Genomic DNA, 16,523 nt, shown 5'->3' with positions numbered 1-16,523 from the left:
TCTGCAGGAAATAAAACGCTGTCTGCCCTCCGCTGTACTGCTCCAGCATACTAACTCTTGGCTGACCTGTTTGCTATATTTGGACTCACTCACTCTGTATGTCCCTCTTAAACCTACACACAAACACACACACACACACACAGAGTAACAAATGTTGAGGTCATAAATCACAATGGCTTTTAATCTCAGTACAGCCAGAACAGAACCCAGCTACATTTCCTAGAAATGAATCAAACAGCAATTTCTCACCAGGTACAACTACGCAGTGTACTTCACCAGATAACTTTAGTTTTCTGGGTTGCTGTTGCCTCTCTCTGTGTGTGTGTGTGTGCATGTCTACCATTTTAAGCGAGAGAAACTCACTTCAACTCATTTCAGATTTGAAACCCAGAGGGTTCCCTCGAGACCCTCTGCATGCAGGTGTGTGTATTTAAAATTATGTAGCAATCACACACACTCTTGTACAACAGACAGACAGAACATAAGGGGGATAAAGGCAATCTAGGTCCTTCATCCCTGCTGCTACACACACACACACTCCTCTGTCAACACACAGTGAGTTATTAAGAAATTATGCAAATAAAAGCTCACTGAGGGAACTTTTTGACAACATAAAGCATGGCCGTGACAATTCTACTTCATTATTACGCCTGTTGTGACGGCGCAGACGGCATCGAAACAGTTCGACTTATTGTTACGGCGTGCCACTAGCTACATTTAAATCAACTTTTGCAATTAAAATTTCATTAATGCTGTTTATCTGCGGGACTGGGTGCTGGCTTCGGGGAATTAACAGACATCAACTACCAATTAGCATTTTCATTAACTGTGCACGCTTAGTGGAATTACTTGATATGCAGCATCATTTGACAAACACCCTCAGTATAGACGCTTATGTACATTTGTTCTTTAATGCATTTCTGCAAAAGCAATTGCATCTGCATTATCTTTCCACTGCTGGACAGTGCTAAACTAATTATTAACACCAGACATCTCTATGCCAGTGACAAGAAGAAAGAGGTCTAATGGTAGCATTTGGTCCAGTTAGTCTTTGCTCTCCCTGCCTGCCTGGTGCGTCCACTGGCAGCCTGCTGGCACAGCTCAGTGGGGAATGATTGGATCTCATTGTCTGATGATGAACAGAGCAGCACAGCAAAACATTACGCTGCATTCGCAAATGATATGGGGGAAAAAAAAACCCCCAAAACATAAAAACGATTTCCCGCATGGCCAGTTTCCACCGCTGCCTGCTGACTACAACAGGGGTGGCTTAAAAAGCATTCCATGTGGAGAGCAACCATTGGGCTGTCGGATCCGCTCGGCTGGGGACGCCCAGTCACCTTGGCTAGTCAAGGAGAACGTTTCTAGGGGCACCGTGATATGTGAGTGATAACAAAGGAAAGTGAGGGGGGGAAGAGAAAGAATAAGTAATAATGAGAGAAGGTAGTATAATGATGAGCCAACTCTCATTTTCTTTCACTTAAGTGATGAGATTGTCTCTTTCTTTTTCCAGCCGCCTCATTGTGATGAAGGTGAGCTTTTGGAGGCTCATCCCCTCTCTCCATGTTCTCCATCCTGCAGTGCAGACTGCATAATTCACTTAGTAAAGGACATTATTAATGCATGAGATACCATGAGTTAAGTTGCCAATGGGAAATAATGAGTGCAATTTGATAGATCCAGACAGACTGAACGAATGACAAAAAGAAAAGAAAATCAAACAATGCGGGTTGCATTTAGTCAATTTTATGTTACTAGCAGGACAAATAAATCAAGTAAACTTTGTATTGAGTGGTAGTGGGGAATGTTCCTGTCTTATAAATCACCAGATCTCTCCAACAGAGGGCAGCAGTTTCACATGCTAAAACTGTAAAGTAGAGCAGCACTATGGCACAGAAAGACATGCAGCTTTTTTGTTAGTTCTTAGTGTTTGATGCACATTTTTAGGCCACTAATTCTATGTTTTTGTTGTCTAACTACTTTCTTCTTGAATTCTGAATATTTATAGCCTGTAGTCCACCCCACCAATCATAGGTAACACTTCTACAGTCACCTCTACCAATCACAGAAGACTAAAACTAAACCCTAGAAAATGTGAACTAGACATATTATGGCCTGCTAACTGATTTTTAACCATTTTATTAATAAACATTATTAAATGTAACTAAATTTACATGGCATGCATGGTGAAATCCTAGGATATATAAGATTAAAAAAACTCACTAGTTTGCAGACACACACCTTCCTCCTGGCTCACTGACAATCAGGTTGGTTAGATTACATTCTAGTTTTCCACCCTATATGCCAAAAAACATGTCAGCGAAGCAGCTGTTACTATAAATACTGTACAGTTACCACTGTGCTGACTGAGGTGAGGTGCAAGTGATAATTGAGCAAGAATAGAAAAGCGCATGACAAAGTGAGGTGAGATTTTTTTTTTTCGTTGAGCATCTCCGGAGCCACAACTACAGTTTGTGGCTCAGAGCAAAGACAACATTGCTAGATGATGCAGGGAGAAAATGCAAAATGCTATTGAGACAGTGAGTTGTTGTTTTGTTACGGGTCTATATTAGGCGAACAGAAGGGGAGGAAAGAAAAGCAGAAGAGGATGTAGCCCCTGTGTATATATTTACCCCTGCAATGCTACAGATACACTCTCCTCAAAGTGAAAGATGTTGTTAAAGATGTTATATATTATCCCATGGTCTCTCTGGCGCTAAGCAATTGTAACTTCGAGGGAAACTTTCAAAGCTTGAAAAACAACCCTGATAATGTCAGCTGTGTTTAAAGTGGGGTTTAAAAGAAGAGTGCATTTAAGTGGCAGAGGAACGGTTTTATGAAAGCCATTATTGACTTGCATTATGGGAAATGTAGGATCCAGTGTTTTTGGAGCTTGACCCATACTAAAAAGTATAAGTCAAGATATCTCAGCCATTGCTGTTCCCCATTCTTTTTTAAATATGTCTAAACTGGAGCACACGTTTATCACAGCACTTTACACAGATCAATTGTTTTCTGTATGTGATTGATAAAATTTGAGTTTTACTGGTTACACTTTATTGTATTACAAACAAACCTTTCTTCCTACCAAGAAGCCCCTTCATGTCCACCAGGTTGAGTGATTATTGTTTTACAGTGTATCAATAGGCAATAAAAACTGTCTATTGATAAACTGTAATTTATTTCCACCATGCAAGCTTTTGGCTCCATGGTTTCAAGAGATAATTCAAAAAGCAAGCCCCAAAGATGTTATTTATAATGTTACCTAAACTGTCATGCAGTTTTGTTGACTTTATCTTGTCACAAGTGGCAAAACAAGACAAGTTTGTTAACCGGTAACTCCAAATTTGTATCCTGCAATGACAATATCAAAGAAATAGACATTAAGCTTATTTTGTGCTGAGAAGAGTTTCCCAAACCTGAGCACTAAAAAAGTTCTAGAAAACTATTTCCAACTGTGTGTCTCACATCAGTTTCACACCAAACTAAAACCAACATTTTTATTCCTTTTATTAATCTTTCCCTTTCAAGCACACAAGTGTTGATTATGTGGTTACTCGATGCCCCGCAGGCTCAGCCACAAACAGAGCGATAAACAGACACAACCCTACGAACAAGCCTCTCGATGCAAACAAGTCATCTAGCCAAACATCTATGGGGCAAACATGACTCAAATCAAAGCAATGCCGGGTTTTTATCTCGGCGCAACAGAGCCCAATAAACAGTTGTTTCCTTGGGCTGCGTCACACTGCAGGATGTGTCAGTATCAGTACAGCCTCAATAATCAGACAGCCGACAGATGACAGAACACTTGAGACTCTCCTGAGGCGTTTTGGACTATTACACACAGCCGATGCGGTTCTTGGCTCTGTCTCTTTAATTGTTTTATTTTCTCCCGTCTCTTTCTGTCTCTGCTGCATGCGCACACACACACACACATCCATGGATTAAAACAGCAATGCGAGCCAGAGGATATTCAAGCCTGGGAGATTATTTGCCAACCTTTCACCCCTCAGCATCAAATCTGCCGCGCAGCGACAGCCAGAGCTTAAGACCTCATTTCTCCTCAGCGGCAGTCTGAGCCTCAGCTTGACCTTGGCCAGAGCAGAGCCTGAGTCATTAGCATGGAAAATCTTCTGCCTTGCAGTCTCGCTGATGAATGTAAACATCACACAACCTGGCACGGTTTCTAAGCTCCCCTGCAGATGCTAGCATCACCACTGGGCCAAAGCCAAATCTATTTACAGGCTTATAGACATTTTTGAAAAGGGATTTATTATTAATAGGAATGAAAAGGACTTTTAGTGAATTAGCAAAAATGAAGAAATAAAGCCAGATAAAAATAAATCATCATTATGAAATACTTGGAATCCATTTTGGCATTAATTTTGTGTACCACCTGAACACGATGTGTGATTATTGAACTCCCATTCTAAAAGCATGGCTATTAATGTGCTGCTATAAGCAGCCTGACTCTTCTGGTTTCAGGATTTCCACAAGGTTTTGGTACCTGGCTGCAGGGATTTACTCCACAAGAGCATTAGTGATGGGGCACTGATAAGGGTCTGACTCACAGCTGGTGTTCCAATTCATGTGTAAGGTACTGGACGAGGGGCAAAAAAAACCCCAATTCTTTGTGAACCTGCTTTGTACAAATTTAACAACTTTTAAAGAAAGCCTTTGAATTCATTCTACCCTCACTGATATATGCACAGTTGCTACTTTATGAGGCACACCTAGTTATAACTAATGCAGACTAATACAACGGACCCGCAACTAAAATCTACCTTCATTAAGGTTATAATGTTCTTCTTATAATTACTTTTGGTCTTTTTACAATTTTATTTAATAGAGATAGCCGAAGATAGACAGGAAATGGGGAAAGGACAGAGAGGGGATGAAATGCAGCAAAGGGCCACCGCCTGGAATCGAACCTGCTCTGCTGTGGTAAGGACTACATGGAGCTCTAACAGGTGAGATACTGGGGCGTGTTATGTTTAATATACAAAATAGGACAAAATAGGACAAAATAATAGAAACACCTCTCAGTATAACACTGTACAATCCAACAGCACCACAAACCACAGCCTCCAAAAGGATCATACAGATAAATCAACTCTCTAACACTAGAACCATCATTGGGTAAAATGCTGCGGCTTTTCGATTGTATCTAACTTCGTCTAAATAAAATATTCAAGTCCCCCAGTCTTTGACTTTTCCTAAAAGTGCGTTATATAGCATATTTTGTTGCTAGAAATTGTCAACATATAGCCAGGTCCAAGTAATGGACACCTATACCAATAAGCGCCAGCCGGTGAAATTTACCACTATAGAGAATGCAATGATTTTCACACGAGTAATTTCATGTGTTTAGCCATTCTATGTTGCAATTGGCAACGCCTTTTGTCCCCTACCATGATTTATTAGACCTGCAACATAAGTCACAGGACAACCTTCAATATGGATGAGAGAGATTATTTATTATTAATGAAAAATCAGACATTAGACTTGCTCAATGCAATTAATGTCTGATGGTCAGTTTCCTCTTGGATCTTTAATTTTCTCTCAACTACATACTATAAATACTTAATTTTATATTATAGCACTACTATACTACTATATTGTCACCTTCATGATCAAAGAAAGAAGTAGCAACATAGTCGTGGAAAAGTGAGACAGTATTTCCTATTTTTTATAATATTTCTATGATCATTCAGTAGCATCTCTGCTGCAGAAAATATGCCCCCAGACTAAGGCAAGTCTTTAACAAAATACTTTGTGGAGACATGACTACAAATACTGTTTTTACTATAGCTATTTGGTGTAACCTGTGAGTGGAACCCATAACATGACATGGAAATTAACCCGCACTAATTTGAGGAAGTTTAAACTAGAATAAAAAAATTAAAAAAAGTAAAAAACTTCTGACTGCTTGTACCTTAAAAATCAATGCATTCTCATAGCAACTAAATTTTACCCGTTGGTGGTTTTAGGTATACAGCCACCCCTGGCGGTTCTAGTGCTAAGCAAAATCTATAACCTTAATGTGGTAAAATTAAGGGCAGGGCTGCTGTACTACACTGGATTTGTTTTAGCTATGTGTAGCTAATAAACAGGCAATTGAGTGGAAATGTGGTAGGAAAAAATTATCCTAATCATTAAGGACTGGGCTGTTTGATTAGAGTGTAGCTTTGTATACCCAAACTGGCCAAAGAAACCATAATTAGTAATAATTAGTATAAACCTGCTATCTTTGGTTTTTCCAGTAACTACCTTATCATCTCAAGATATATCTCATTATATTAAGACACTGTTTGCAATCTCAACTTAACATAATGTCTGATATCTTTAATTATTGTGAATGAATAATTAAACATCCCATGATAACAGGCTTACAAATGCAGTAGATCTACTAAATATTCTACTATATGACTCTCAAAATTATCAAATAATATGTTCTTATTAAACTGGAACATATCACGTTATCTTTATTTTGAAAGTTATATGCAGGAAAAAAACTAAATACAAATCTGTTGTCCTACAATTCACTTTTATCTCAACATTATGAAGCTGACTCTGTGTTTTATCTCTCGGTGAAAGATTTATCTGGTCAATAAATGATGAGTGTAAATTACCAAGCCTTCAGCAGCTCATAAATATGAGTCAGGGGGTCAGACACTGCAATAACGCTCTGATTAATGTTTAAATGGCTGAGAATGGATATTGCTCTTGAAGGATGGACTTGGTTTCCAATGTCAGCCTGGCTAATGCAGAGATAAGAGGAGCCGTGGGTTGATAACATTAAATAAAAAACGGACTAGCCCCCAAGAGGAAACAGCCACACAGCTCTTGTCCTGGTGCACTGGTGACCTCAGATAACCTCTGAGTCACAGCTTCCAGATCCTCAGAGGCCTCCTAGGTGGCAGTCATTCACATTATCAAACACGAATGTATTGTTTTATAGCGCTACTCGTGGATTAACAGCTTGTTGTACATCACAAGCTGTCTCTATTCCTGCTATCTCTATATCTATGTGCTTACCGCTCCCCTTCTCCCTTTTCCTCTGTTATTAAAACACTGTTCCACTGGAGCAGAGAGTGCACCCAGCGCAGCGGATATAAATTCATTAGCTGAATACTAACACAGAACCCGTCCTCGTTTTTTCTGCGAGGCATGCAGGTGATTCTTTGATTGGTGGCGTTGACACTTGGAGAGCACCATGACATCTGTATCAGACTGTGTACAACACACGCCACTGCTGAATTAATGCAAATCAATCCATGTAGAACATTCATTCATTTTCGGGGCGGTGTAAAGCACACGCAAATTGACAAGAGTTTCCATTTTTAATTTACCTGCAGGAAATCAAGTTCTACACACCAAAAATACTAATATGGCTGCAGACGTTGGGGAGTCATACTTTCTCATGTCATTACTCATTAATACATGTGTAACTACAGGCTGTTCAAATTAGAGTAATGGGATGGAGGGGGGAGATAGAGGAAAAAGAAAGAGGTTCACTTCAATATTTTACACATGGTCTTCATGACTTAGTCAGTGGTCCTTTTTAACTTCCGACCCTGCTGATCACATGTACCATATGCCAATGATTGGTGAGCAGTTCCACAAGAGACTGATTTTCCCCTCTCAAAATTAGACGTACTGAGGTCAAAGTATCCAGTTTTTCACAAGAAAATATTTGTGAAAAGTCATTAGAAACACAAGTGGAAGCTCCCAAAGTTAACACAATCAGCTTACCTGGTGCCAGTAAAGCTTTAACAATTTAACATGTTACATCTTATCTATACAAAACTCAAAGTGTATAAATGACAATTTGCAGATTTAGATATTTTTCTGCCTTACCTTCATACAGCCAATCACAGAGCCCATTGAAGATTACTCCCTCCTTTCCAGTAGACACTAAACGGATGGAGCGGCTTTCCACCGTAGAGCGATAGTAGATGTTGTTCTCAAAAATGAAGATCTACAAGAGGCGGAAAGAAAGGAATTACACTTTAATCAAATTTTGAAATGGCAAAACAATACACCAACCGCCTTCAAAGTGGAAAATCCACGATAAGAGCTTCTTTTCAAGCAGCGTTTGTCCTGCTGATGTGTTGTGTTGATGACCCTGACTGACAACCTTTCTACAGAGAATGTCCTTACGCTGAATAAGCTGTTACATCATTATTATTATCAACACGCACAAGCCTGAGGACAGTATGGTATTTATACTGACATGTACTATTGCAGGTGGGAGATCTGGGTAGGGCAGAGGTCATGCTATCACAGTTAAGATCAACCCTGGGAACAAAACACACATGAGCATTGTGCTTTTTCACCTGTCATACACAAGAGATCAGTACACATATCTGCAATATCACCTTTTCATGAGAGGGAAACCAAAGTTTTTGTCAAGATACAAAGAGGAAAAAAGAAGTCTTTTCAATTTATGATAAGACAGCGAACCTTGGGACCAAATTTTGACTTTGACGCTTTCCTTCACAGGCCTGCAGGGCTTTCAAGATAACTGAAGGTCAACTCTTTCATTACAGAGAATAATAGATCATCAGCACCCACAGTGAGCAGGGTGGGGTGGGGCGACTCTAGGGGCTGGAATTTTAAAATGTTACAGCTTTAATGCCATGCTGAAATCAATCTCAGGCTATTACAGAACAGGGTTTGCGCTCAGTATCTCAAGGATTATGGAATCTCTTGGCCTCGAGCTGGTATCATGGTATCAGTTTGTGAATGATTTTCCAATAAATATTCACTCTGAGAAGTCTAAATGACGGGATGATGTACAGCAGGAAATCAAATACTGTAGCTGTCTACGTTAGCTGCATTATTTTTGCTTCTTTCTACAGTGTATAACAGGTTGACGCTACAAAAAAACACTACTCCATGAATTTACAGTAATTTAGCATTTTGCAATCTTTTACTATACAGTGTCTCAGCAATGAGGTATTTAGTATACACAGCGAAAAACTTAGTAGTTAGCAAAAGGTTTCTCCTGCATCTCTTTAACGATAACACAAATCTGTCACAATTACTTTCTCTTAAAGTGCCGCAATCTGGGGGCCCATGTGGTTTGGTGTCACTTTGGTACAGATGGAGTCCCTGTATAGAAGCTAATCTAGGCCACAGCACAGAGAGAAGACCTGGCCTCGTTCTCTGAAGGAAGGTAGAACTCTGCCAGTAATGGCGGGGATCCAAATTTAGGATACTCAGTAAAATAATTTGGAGGAGAGTATACAAACTTTGCTACTTTAGTTTGTTTAGGTGGATGAAAACAATACCAGGCAACTGCAACTGCACCAACACGATGAGACACCTCTTTACAAAGTAAAATATGTGATTAGGTCTAAAAATTCTAAAATAAATAAATAAAAAATAAATATGAATTAAGTGTATATGAAATTAATTCAACTTAAAAGGAAACAACCCCAAAACATGAGGTTTTAGAAACATATTAATGTGCCCTCAAGTAGTATTTAAGGGGCCAATTTCTCAAATCTGAAAAAATAACCCAAGCACCTGTGTGCTGTATTTTCTGGGAGACGCATGGCTCTAGGGATGGCAATGTTCGTCAGTAGGTCAGTGGGTCAGTGTGTCCACCACTTTGGTCCAGACCAGAATGTCTCAACAACCATATGGTGGATTACCATGAAACTTGGCACATTGTTGATCTTGAAAGCAGAGAATACGACCCCAAATCACAGAGATGCCGTTTCGCAAGGGACTAATATTAAACATATTAATATTATCACATGATCCATGTGTTTTGGAGGGAAATACAGTAGGTAATTTGCGGTGGAATTTTTACTTTACAAACTGTGAACATGGGGTCCATCCATCCCATTCTGTGTAAATCTTGTTTAGCGGAAAGCCTGTGTTGCAAACTGGTGATGTGGAGTTTGAAAGATGTCTCTCTCTCTCTCACACACACAAACACACACACACACAAAATCTCTCTCTCTATAATGTAATACAAAGGTTAGGCCTCCTGGGGCTAAGCGTCCAAACTTTGATTGTGTGAGTGTGTGTCAGCCACATGTTGAAGATTAGCCGCCTACAGGGAACAGGGAATAGAAACTCTTTCATTCACTGGGGGATTTACTTTCCACAGAAAAAAGTAAGAAACATCTTTGTGCAGACACAAGCATCTGCGAAAATAAGATGCCACTCATGCACTCGATTACATTGACTTTTTAGCCTAACAAATAGCTTAACATGTGGCTGGACAGCTGTGTTTGTGAGTGTAAATATGGGCATATACTGTATGTGCACACTCTCTATGGGAAAGTAAAAGAGATTTAATTAAGTGCATAAGGGATTTGGGAACAGGAAAACAGGTGGACTGATTCATGTATATTAGGTGTTTCTAATATGATGAGGCATGCCTTGGCTTGCAGATTCTGTTAGCTTGTTTTAGCTGATGGACATCTCTCACTTCAACCTCAACCTCTTCGACAGAGGACATCTGAACCTTTAGGGAAAGCAGCTGCTGCTCAGTTTCACGCTAACATAACTCGCCTGATGGAAGTAAAACCACTTCATGACTAATGGTGGGAAACTTGGGGCTATATCAATCTAGCGACTGTGTTAATTAATCCACTGACGAGATAACAGGTAATTAATAGCATTGTGCTGCAGGATGTTATCAGTTATACAGTCTGTCTGCCCTGCAAACCAACAGACTGAAGCTCATTAATGCTCTGACAAGTTCGACTGTGTGATGATGGAGGCGGAAAATGACTCCTTTTGGAAGAGTTGCAAAGGACCATTGCTCCTTGTTCTTCAAACAATAGTGTTTAATTTAAAATATGTTTACTGGGAAGTCTCAGTGAATCATTTGGATGATTAAAACCCTGAGGGACAAAATTGTTTGTGAGTTTAAAAGACTCAAACCTATTCCACAAAATTGTGTTGAAGAAAATGCTGCCTCTGAAATATAAAGAATCCTAACTCAGGGGATGGAGCCTCCATATTTCAAGACCAAATTTAATTTAACGGGCCAACAAGGCTTGTTCCCCATCAAAATTTCTTCCAAATGCAGCCAAGAAATGCAGCTGTTTTTCCAGCAAATTTGGAGGACACACGCTGTGAATCCTTTGCAGCCCTCAGTATCCCATAATCAATTGTGCGCTGGTCAATTGGTCAGTGTAATGGAGCATTCAGGTGATCTTGGTCAGCTCATAAAAGTCAGAAAATGCAACGCGATCATGACCATATATATCAGGTATTTGTGTTGAGGTCATCAATCACTGGTGAATCTATCACATGAAGTGGACCAAAGAAAAAGCCACTGGAGGACGTAAATAAAGGAATTCAGGCATAAACTCCTCTTGTTGTTCTTGTTAGCAGCCTGATTTGTGAATCAGAGGGTGTTGTATGGATACATTACCCTGACACCTTGTTTGCCAGTTGTAAATTGTGTGTTTAAGTGAAATGTAACAACTCTGACTGTAACCTCAGGTATAATGGAATGTGTTCCCACTGATATTTACTCAGCCATTTAAGGTTAATTTCTTGAAATATCTGACTTCATAATTTGCCAAGGAGCACTTGAATGCACCGTTAGTTTTGTTTCACGTTGGCTTGACCGACCTTCATGGGCTGTAACCTTCAAAGGATTTGACCTAATCTGTATAAATATTTACTTTGGTCTTCATTCATCAGGTGGATACAGACACAAATCCAAATGAATGCTAAACATGCGGCTAATGTTATCCGTCAGTTTTTTGTTAGCAGCTTGTTGATGCAGGTTTAAATATAGGAGTACTTTTCACAGTAGCTTCATTACTCATTCCAGCTCCTCCCATCAGGGGGCCAGTAAAGTCCCCTAAATTCCTGAACTTATCTTCCATTAACTTTTTACCAGCAGTAAAGGTCAGTGCAGGCTTGCATATTTTGCACTTGGCTATGTGTATATATACAGCCATTTTGTTATCTAGTGTGTATGCTCGACATCAAAGTTTCAATGGTTACTGTAAATGTTAAGTAATAAAGATGGTTTGAATGTTAACTCTGAAACGTCATTAGTCAGTAGGTGGAGAAAATTGTAGTTCTTACCAGTTGCTGACCCTGGGGTCCCCAGCCTGCATACTGCAGCTGAGCATTTCGCACCTCTGGAGGGTTCAAGTTCCACGTCTCCCTGGGGTGCACAGACAGAGAAAACAATGCTATCAGATAGAATTGCAGACACATACACACAGTGAATGTGCTCCCAGTACTGCTGCAGCACAAGAACAAGTGTAGCACATCTGAGAACAAAGGTTTAAGTGTATCCATAAATATCACTGCTCTATAACAGTGTCACCTCTCCTTATTGGGAAAAGTGCTGCGCAGTGCAGGCTGCAGAATTAGAGGTGCCACTGCCTCTATGTCTTTGTCTGGAGCTGAGGATGAATGAGGTCATCAGCTGAGGTGGGTTTTTTTGGCACACTACCACTAGGTGGCAGCACACAAATAGATTTGAGCAGGAGAGCTGCTGACAGGGCTGTAATACTGTGACCTGGTGTGGAAGTAATTCAAAAGGGAAATAAGTGAGGTGTCTACTTACTGGACATAATGGCCATAATATGTATTGGCTGGGGATCAACACCAGTTAATCAGTTCTGGCTGTTTTGTCAGGAGTTAGGACATAATTTGATGTTTATGTTTATGTTATGATGGTTTTATTACATCTTGGGGCAGCTGTGGCTCAGGAAGGGGAGCAGGTTGTCCACTGATTGTTGAGTAAGGGTTGGGTCAATCCCCAGTTCCACATGTCAAAGTGTCCTTGGGCAAGACACTGAACCCCAAATTGCTCCCGAGGGTCAGGCCAGCACATTGCATGGTAGGTCACTGCCATCGGTGTGTGAGCGTGGGAATAAAGGGCAACTTGGATAAAAGCGCTATATAAATGCAGACATTTACTATTTACGTGAACATTTTCTGCTACTCTTTCATATGTTTTAACATAAAGAAATGAAGATCAGAGATGTTAAACTATAGCAAAGAGTGCAGACTTGTCACTTCTCCAGCCATGTTAACGACTAAAAAATGAAGGACAAGAGAGCTATAAGTGACTTTGCGAAGACTCTCATTCTGAACTCAGTGGTATTGCTATTACAGCATTCTGCAAGGCACTGTAGCACCTCCATGCAAGTACGTCCTTTTGATCTCTCTAACCAGATAGCATTACAATTGATAATGTGCCTTTTTTCAAAGCTTCATGTTAGCGAATAAAAATGTAAGATCTGTAGATGTTAGGGAAACTTGGCTGCCATTTGAAGATCTGGATTACATTCCTTTTCACTTCACAGACAGCACTTGTGGAGGTTCGGAAGTTAACAGTGTAGCTGATGTCAGAGGTGCTTCGTAGGCGGTACAGTGAGAACAAGTTGTGAGAACAGGTGGGAATGAGTTGCTCGCAGTGTCGCGGGCAGCAGGGTCAGGTGAGATATTACAAGATAAGATAATGAAATACAGGATAAATAGAAGAATGCAGCTCTGTCGCCTACTTACGGAGTCTCCAGACTGCAAATGATGTAGAAGGCCGTATAAGAATACTGGTACACCTGGAAGAAGAGTCGTCAGGTCATTTCATATGTTTTTTTCTTTGATTTAGAGAAATCAATGTGGATGTTGCAGTTAAACTAGACTTACTAATTAATTCTTTGAAAATGAAGAAGGTAAAAATAAAATCAGACATTGACAATAATGAATTCTTTGAACTTAACTTGAACCTTAAAACCTTGCAGAACACTGGAGTTGGTACATGTAAAAATAGGGGCCAGATTTAAAAATACCAGAATTATCCTTTAACGTGCTAACCTCCAGTGGTAGTATACTCCAGAACAGTACTAACTACTACTAACTGTGGCACCACTGTTGGATATGGTTATAGATAAGACAGCCTTGACTTTCAAGAGAGGGCAGAGAATTTTGCTTTTTTTTTTAGGTGTTTAGTCACTCTTTAATTACACACCAAATCAACATATTTGGCTCTCTTCTATTTAACTGGAAGCTGCTATGGATTTCATTGGCTACCCTCTAAAATCAGGATATGTTACTGTGATACGATGTGGACAAGATGTCTTACAAAAAACACTAAAAACCTGGAATCATCTCTTATACTCAAGTTTCATCTTTAAAATCTTAACTATATGAAAAGTTCTTGACAGATGATGGCTGATTGTTCGTGTTAAAAATAGTCTAATGTTGTATATTCTACAAATGCAGTGTTTATGGACAGTGCAGGAATGTATGAAAGTCACTGAGCCACTAGAGACACATTCACATTCAAATGGAGAATGGTTTTTATGTTTTGGTATGCAGACACTGCTTATTATAAACCCATATGACATGTTATAGAGATGAGGTGTGCGTGAGTGTGCATTTACCAGTGCGTGACTGTGTGCTGCTACAGTGAGGGTATAGGAGGAATGACTGTCATCTATCAAAGTGATGGAGGTTTGGATGAAATAACAAATGCAAACACATGCAGTACAACACTCCAGACATCGCTAGTGTGTCATAATATTCTCAATTCATCTCAGGCAATAACATAAGGTTATATCTCTGCCAGCATCCTTCACACACTAACAACAGGCACTCTACAGTGACTCAGTGGTGAAGCAGAATGAAAGTCAACACACAGACACTAGCTAGCAAAATTATTCAATATGTTTGATCTACCTATATTAGAGGTTGAAATTATTTGGTGGATATCAAAGCGCTGGCAGAGTTGATGTAGTCATGGGACACTTTATTCAGAATTGCACAGAAACAATGAATTCCCAGCCAATACTTCATCTTCCTTCTGTCGATCTCATCTCCCTCACTGCAAGCCCGTGCAGCGCCGAGGGGTTTGTTTGTGTTTCTGCCTCCCTCGCTACAGTTCCACTCGGCTGTGCTGGCCCCCGTCGCCATCGCTGACAGGCAGTGGTGTGCGACAGGCCTTCACACCCCGCCATGATTACTTTCTCCTCCCACCCTCATTCCTCTCTTCCCTGCCTTCGCGACACTATGAGCCTATACCCCACCCCCCTCACTGGAGGCGGCTGACATATCTGGCTGTCAGTTTGCTAATTCAAAAAACAAGCAAACAAATGAGAAGCTCACCGGTGCAACGTTGTAGGCCAGCAGCACATGCTTCATGTCAGGAGACACCTCATACTTGCTGGCTTTGTACATTTCCTGGGAAGCCAAGGCAGATGTAAGAGGAGAAAAAAAGACAAAAAGATGAGACCTTTAACCATGCGTGGTATTTTTTCATTAAACCAGTCCTTAAATGACTGCGTTTGACGGATTGCTCGGCTCTTGAAGCAAATGGGAGTTGCATTAATCTTTGGACTAGGGCCTGGTGATTTGATGGCGGACATAATGTTGTGTGTCGTCACCCAGGCCGCTAACGCTACATCTCCTTCTCGATGTTTCCCCACATAACCAAGCCCCAAGTTTTAACTATGCAGTTCACATTTCACAGTAATAATGGATCATTTGATTAAGCTTTGTAACAAAAAAAGAACTTTGGGGGCTTTGATTTGCTGACACTATAAGAAAAGTTTTAATTTAATTTGTGGGCAGCAGTGGTCAGTTCTTTAGTTCTGTAATTGTGAGAAAGTAAGAGAGACGATGACAAAATACTTACAAACTTCTTGTTATGCACCAAGATTGTCTTTTCATTGGTGTCCAAGTTGAACCTGACGACATCGCCATCACGATTACGGTACAATAGCTCATTACCTGTAAGGAGAGGGAGAGAGAGAGTAGTAGAGACTTTAACATGAGATTTTACATAATGAAATAACATCTTCAAAACTCTACAGGCATGAAAATATTGCCTAAAATTCTTTCAAAATAAGACCAAAATCCTTCCTGGGAATAAAATGAAAAGATTCAGATCCATAAAAAGGTCTGTATGACCTAAAATCCTCAAACCTATCCTGTGGATCACAAAGATGGGCAGACACAATCCCTACCCTTCTACAGTCAGAACACAATGGCAAAACAAATATAACTCATTAACATGAGACAACGAGAGAATATTAGTTATGAACTTGGCCCTATGTTATTTTCTGATGTCCAATATATCTGCCTCGTCCTGCATATGTAAAAATTGTACAGGAAGTGGCACTAAAACAAGAAATGTAATCTTTGAAGATTTGCTGCTGGCACGACAGAAAGAGCAAATATTCAATGTTAATGAAGTTATTAGCTGTCTTGAGCACTAACAACATAATTCAATTTTAGGGGATGCTTCTATTTATTACCCTTTTAATATCAAAGGCATATTAAATTAGGCTTGTTTGAAAGTTCTATTCATCTATCAGCAACCAAAAAAGTTAAACTTTTATCAAGGCGTGCAACAGTTATCAATGTGTCATTAAGTGGCATGAAAAGATGTGGTGGATTCTAATCTAAAAGCAGGGGTTTTGGCTTCAACAACTAATTAACTTTATCAGCTGCAATACAGCCTTGTTATGTTTGAATCATTTTCTCTGGTATGTCACATCAAGGTCTCCCTACTCTTC

At 39.9% G+C, this 16,523-nt stretch overlaps 1 protein-coding gene across 2 annotated transcripts in view; it reads right to left on the bottom strand.

Moving 5' to 3' along the window:
- dpp6a (dipeptidyl-peptidase 6a) overlaps window positions 1-16,523 on the bottom strand; it is a 122,746-nt gene that overhangs the window by 12,501 nt on the left and 93,722 nt on the right. For both annotated transcript variants that reach the window (XM_035682104.1, XM_035682114.1), the window contains exons 4-8: window positions 15,641-15,735; window positions 15,112-15,186; window positions 13,513-13,565; window positions 12,076-12,157; window positions 7,864-7,984 (exon numbers count right to left, since the gene is read on the bottom strand). In XM_035682104.1, the coding sequence (XP_035537997.1) occupies window positions 7,864-7,984; window positions 12,076-12,157; window positions 13,513-13,565; window positions 15,112-15,186; window positions 15,641-15,735 (426 nt within the window). The remainder of the gene's footprint in view (window positions 1-7,863; window positions 7,985-12,075; window positions 12,158-13,512; window positions 13,566-15,111; window positions 15,187-15,640; window positions 15,736-16,523) is intronic.

This window comes from Morone saxatilis, unplaced genomic scaffold (genome assembly GCF_004916995.1).
Source record: "Morone saxatilis isolate NCDOM2014 unplaced genomic scaffold, NCSU_SB_2.0 Contig0, whole genome shotgun sequence".
Classification (NCBI taxonomy): Eukaryota; Metazoa; Chordata; class Actinopteri; family Moronidae; genus Morone; species Morone saxatilis.
This window is presented reverse-complemented; position numbering and strand designations above follow the sequence as displayed.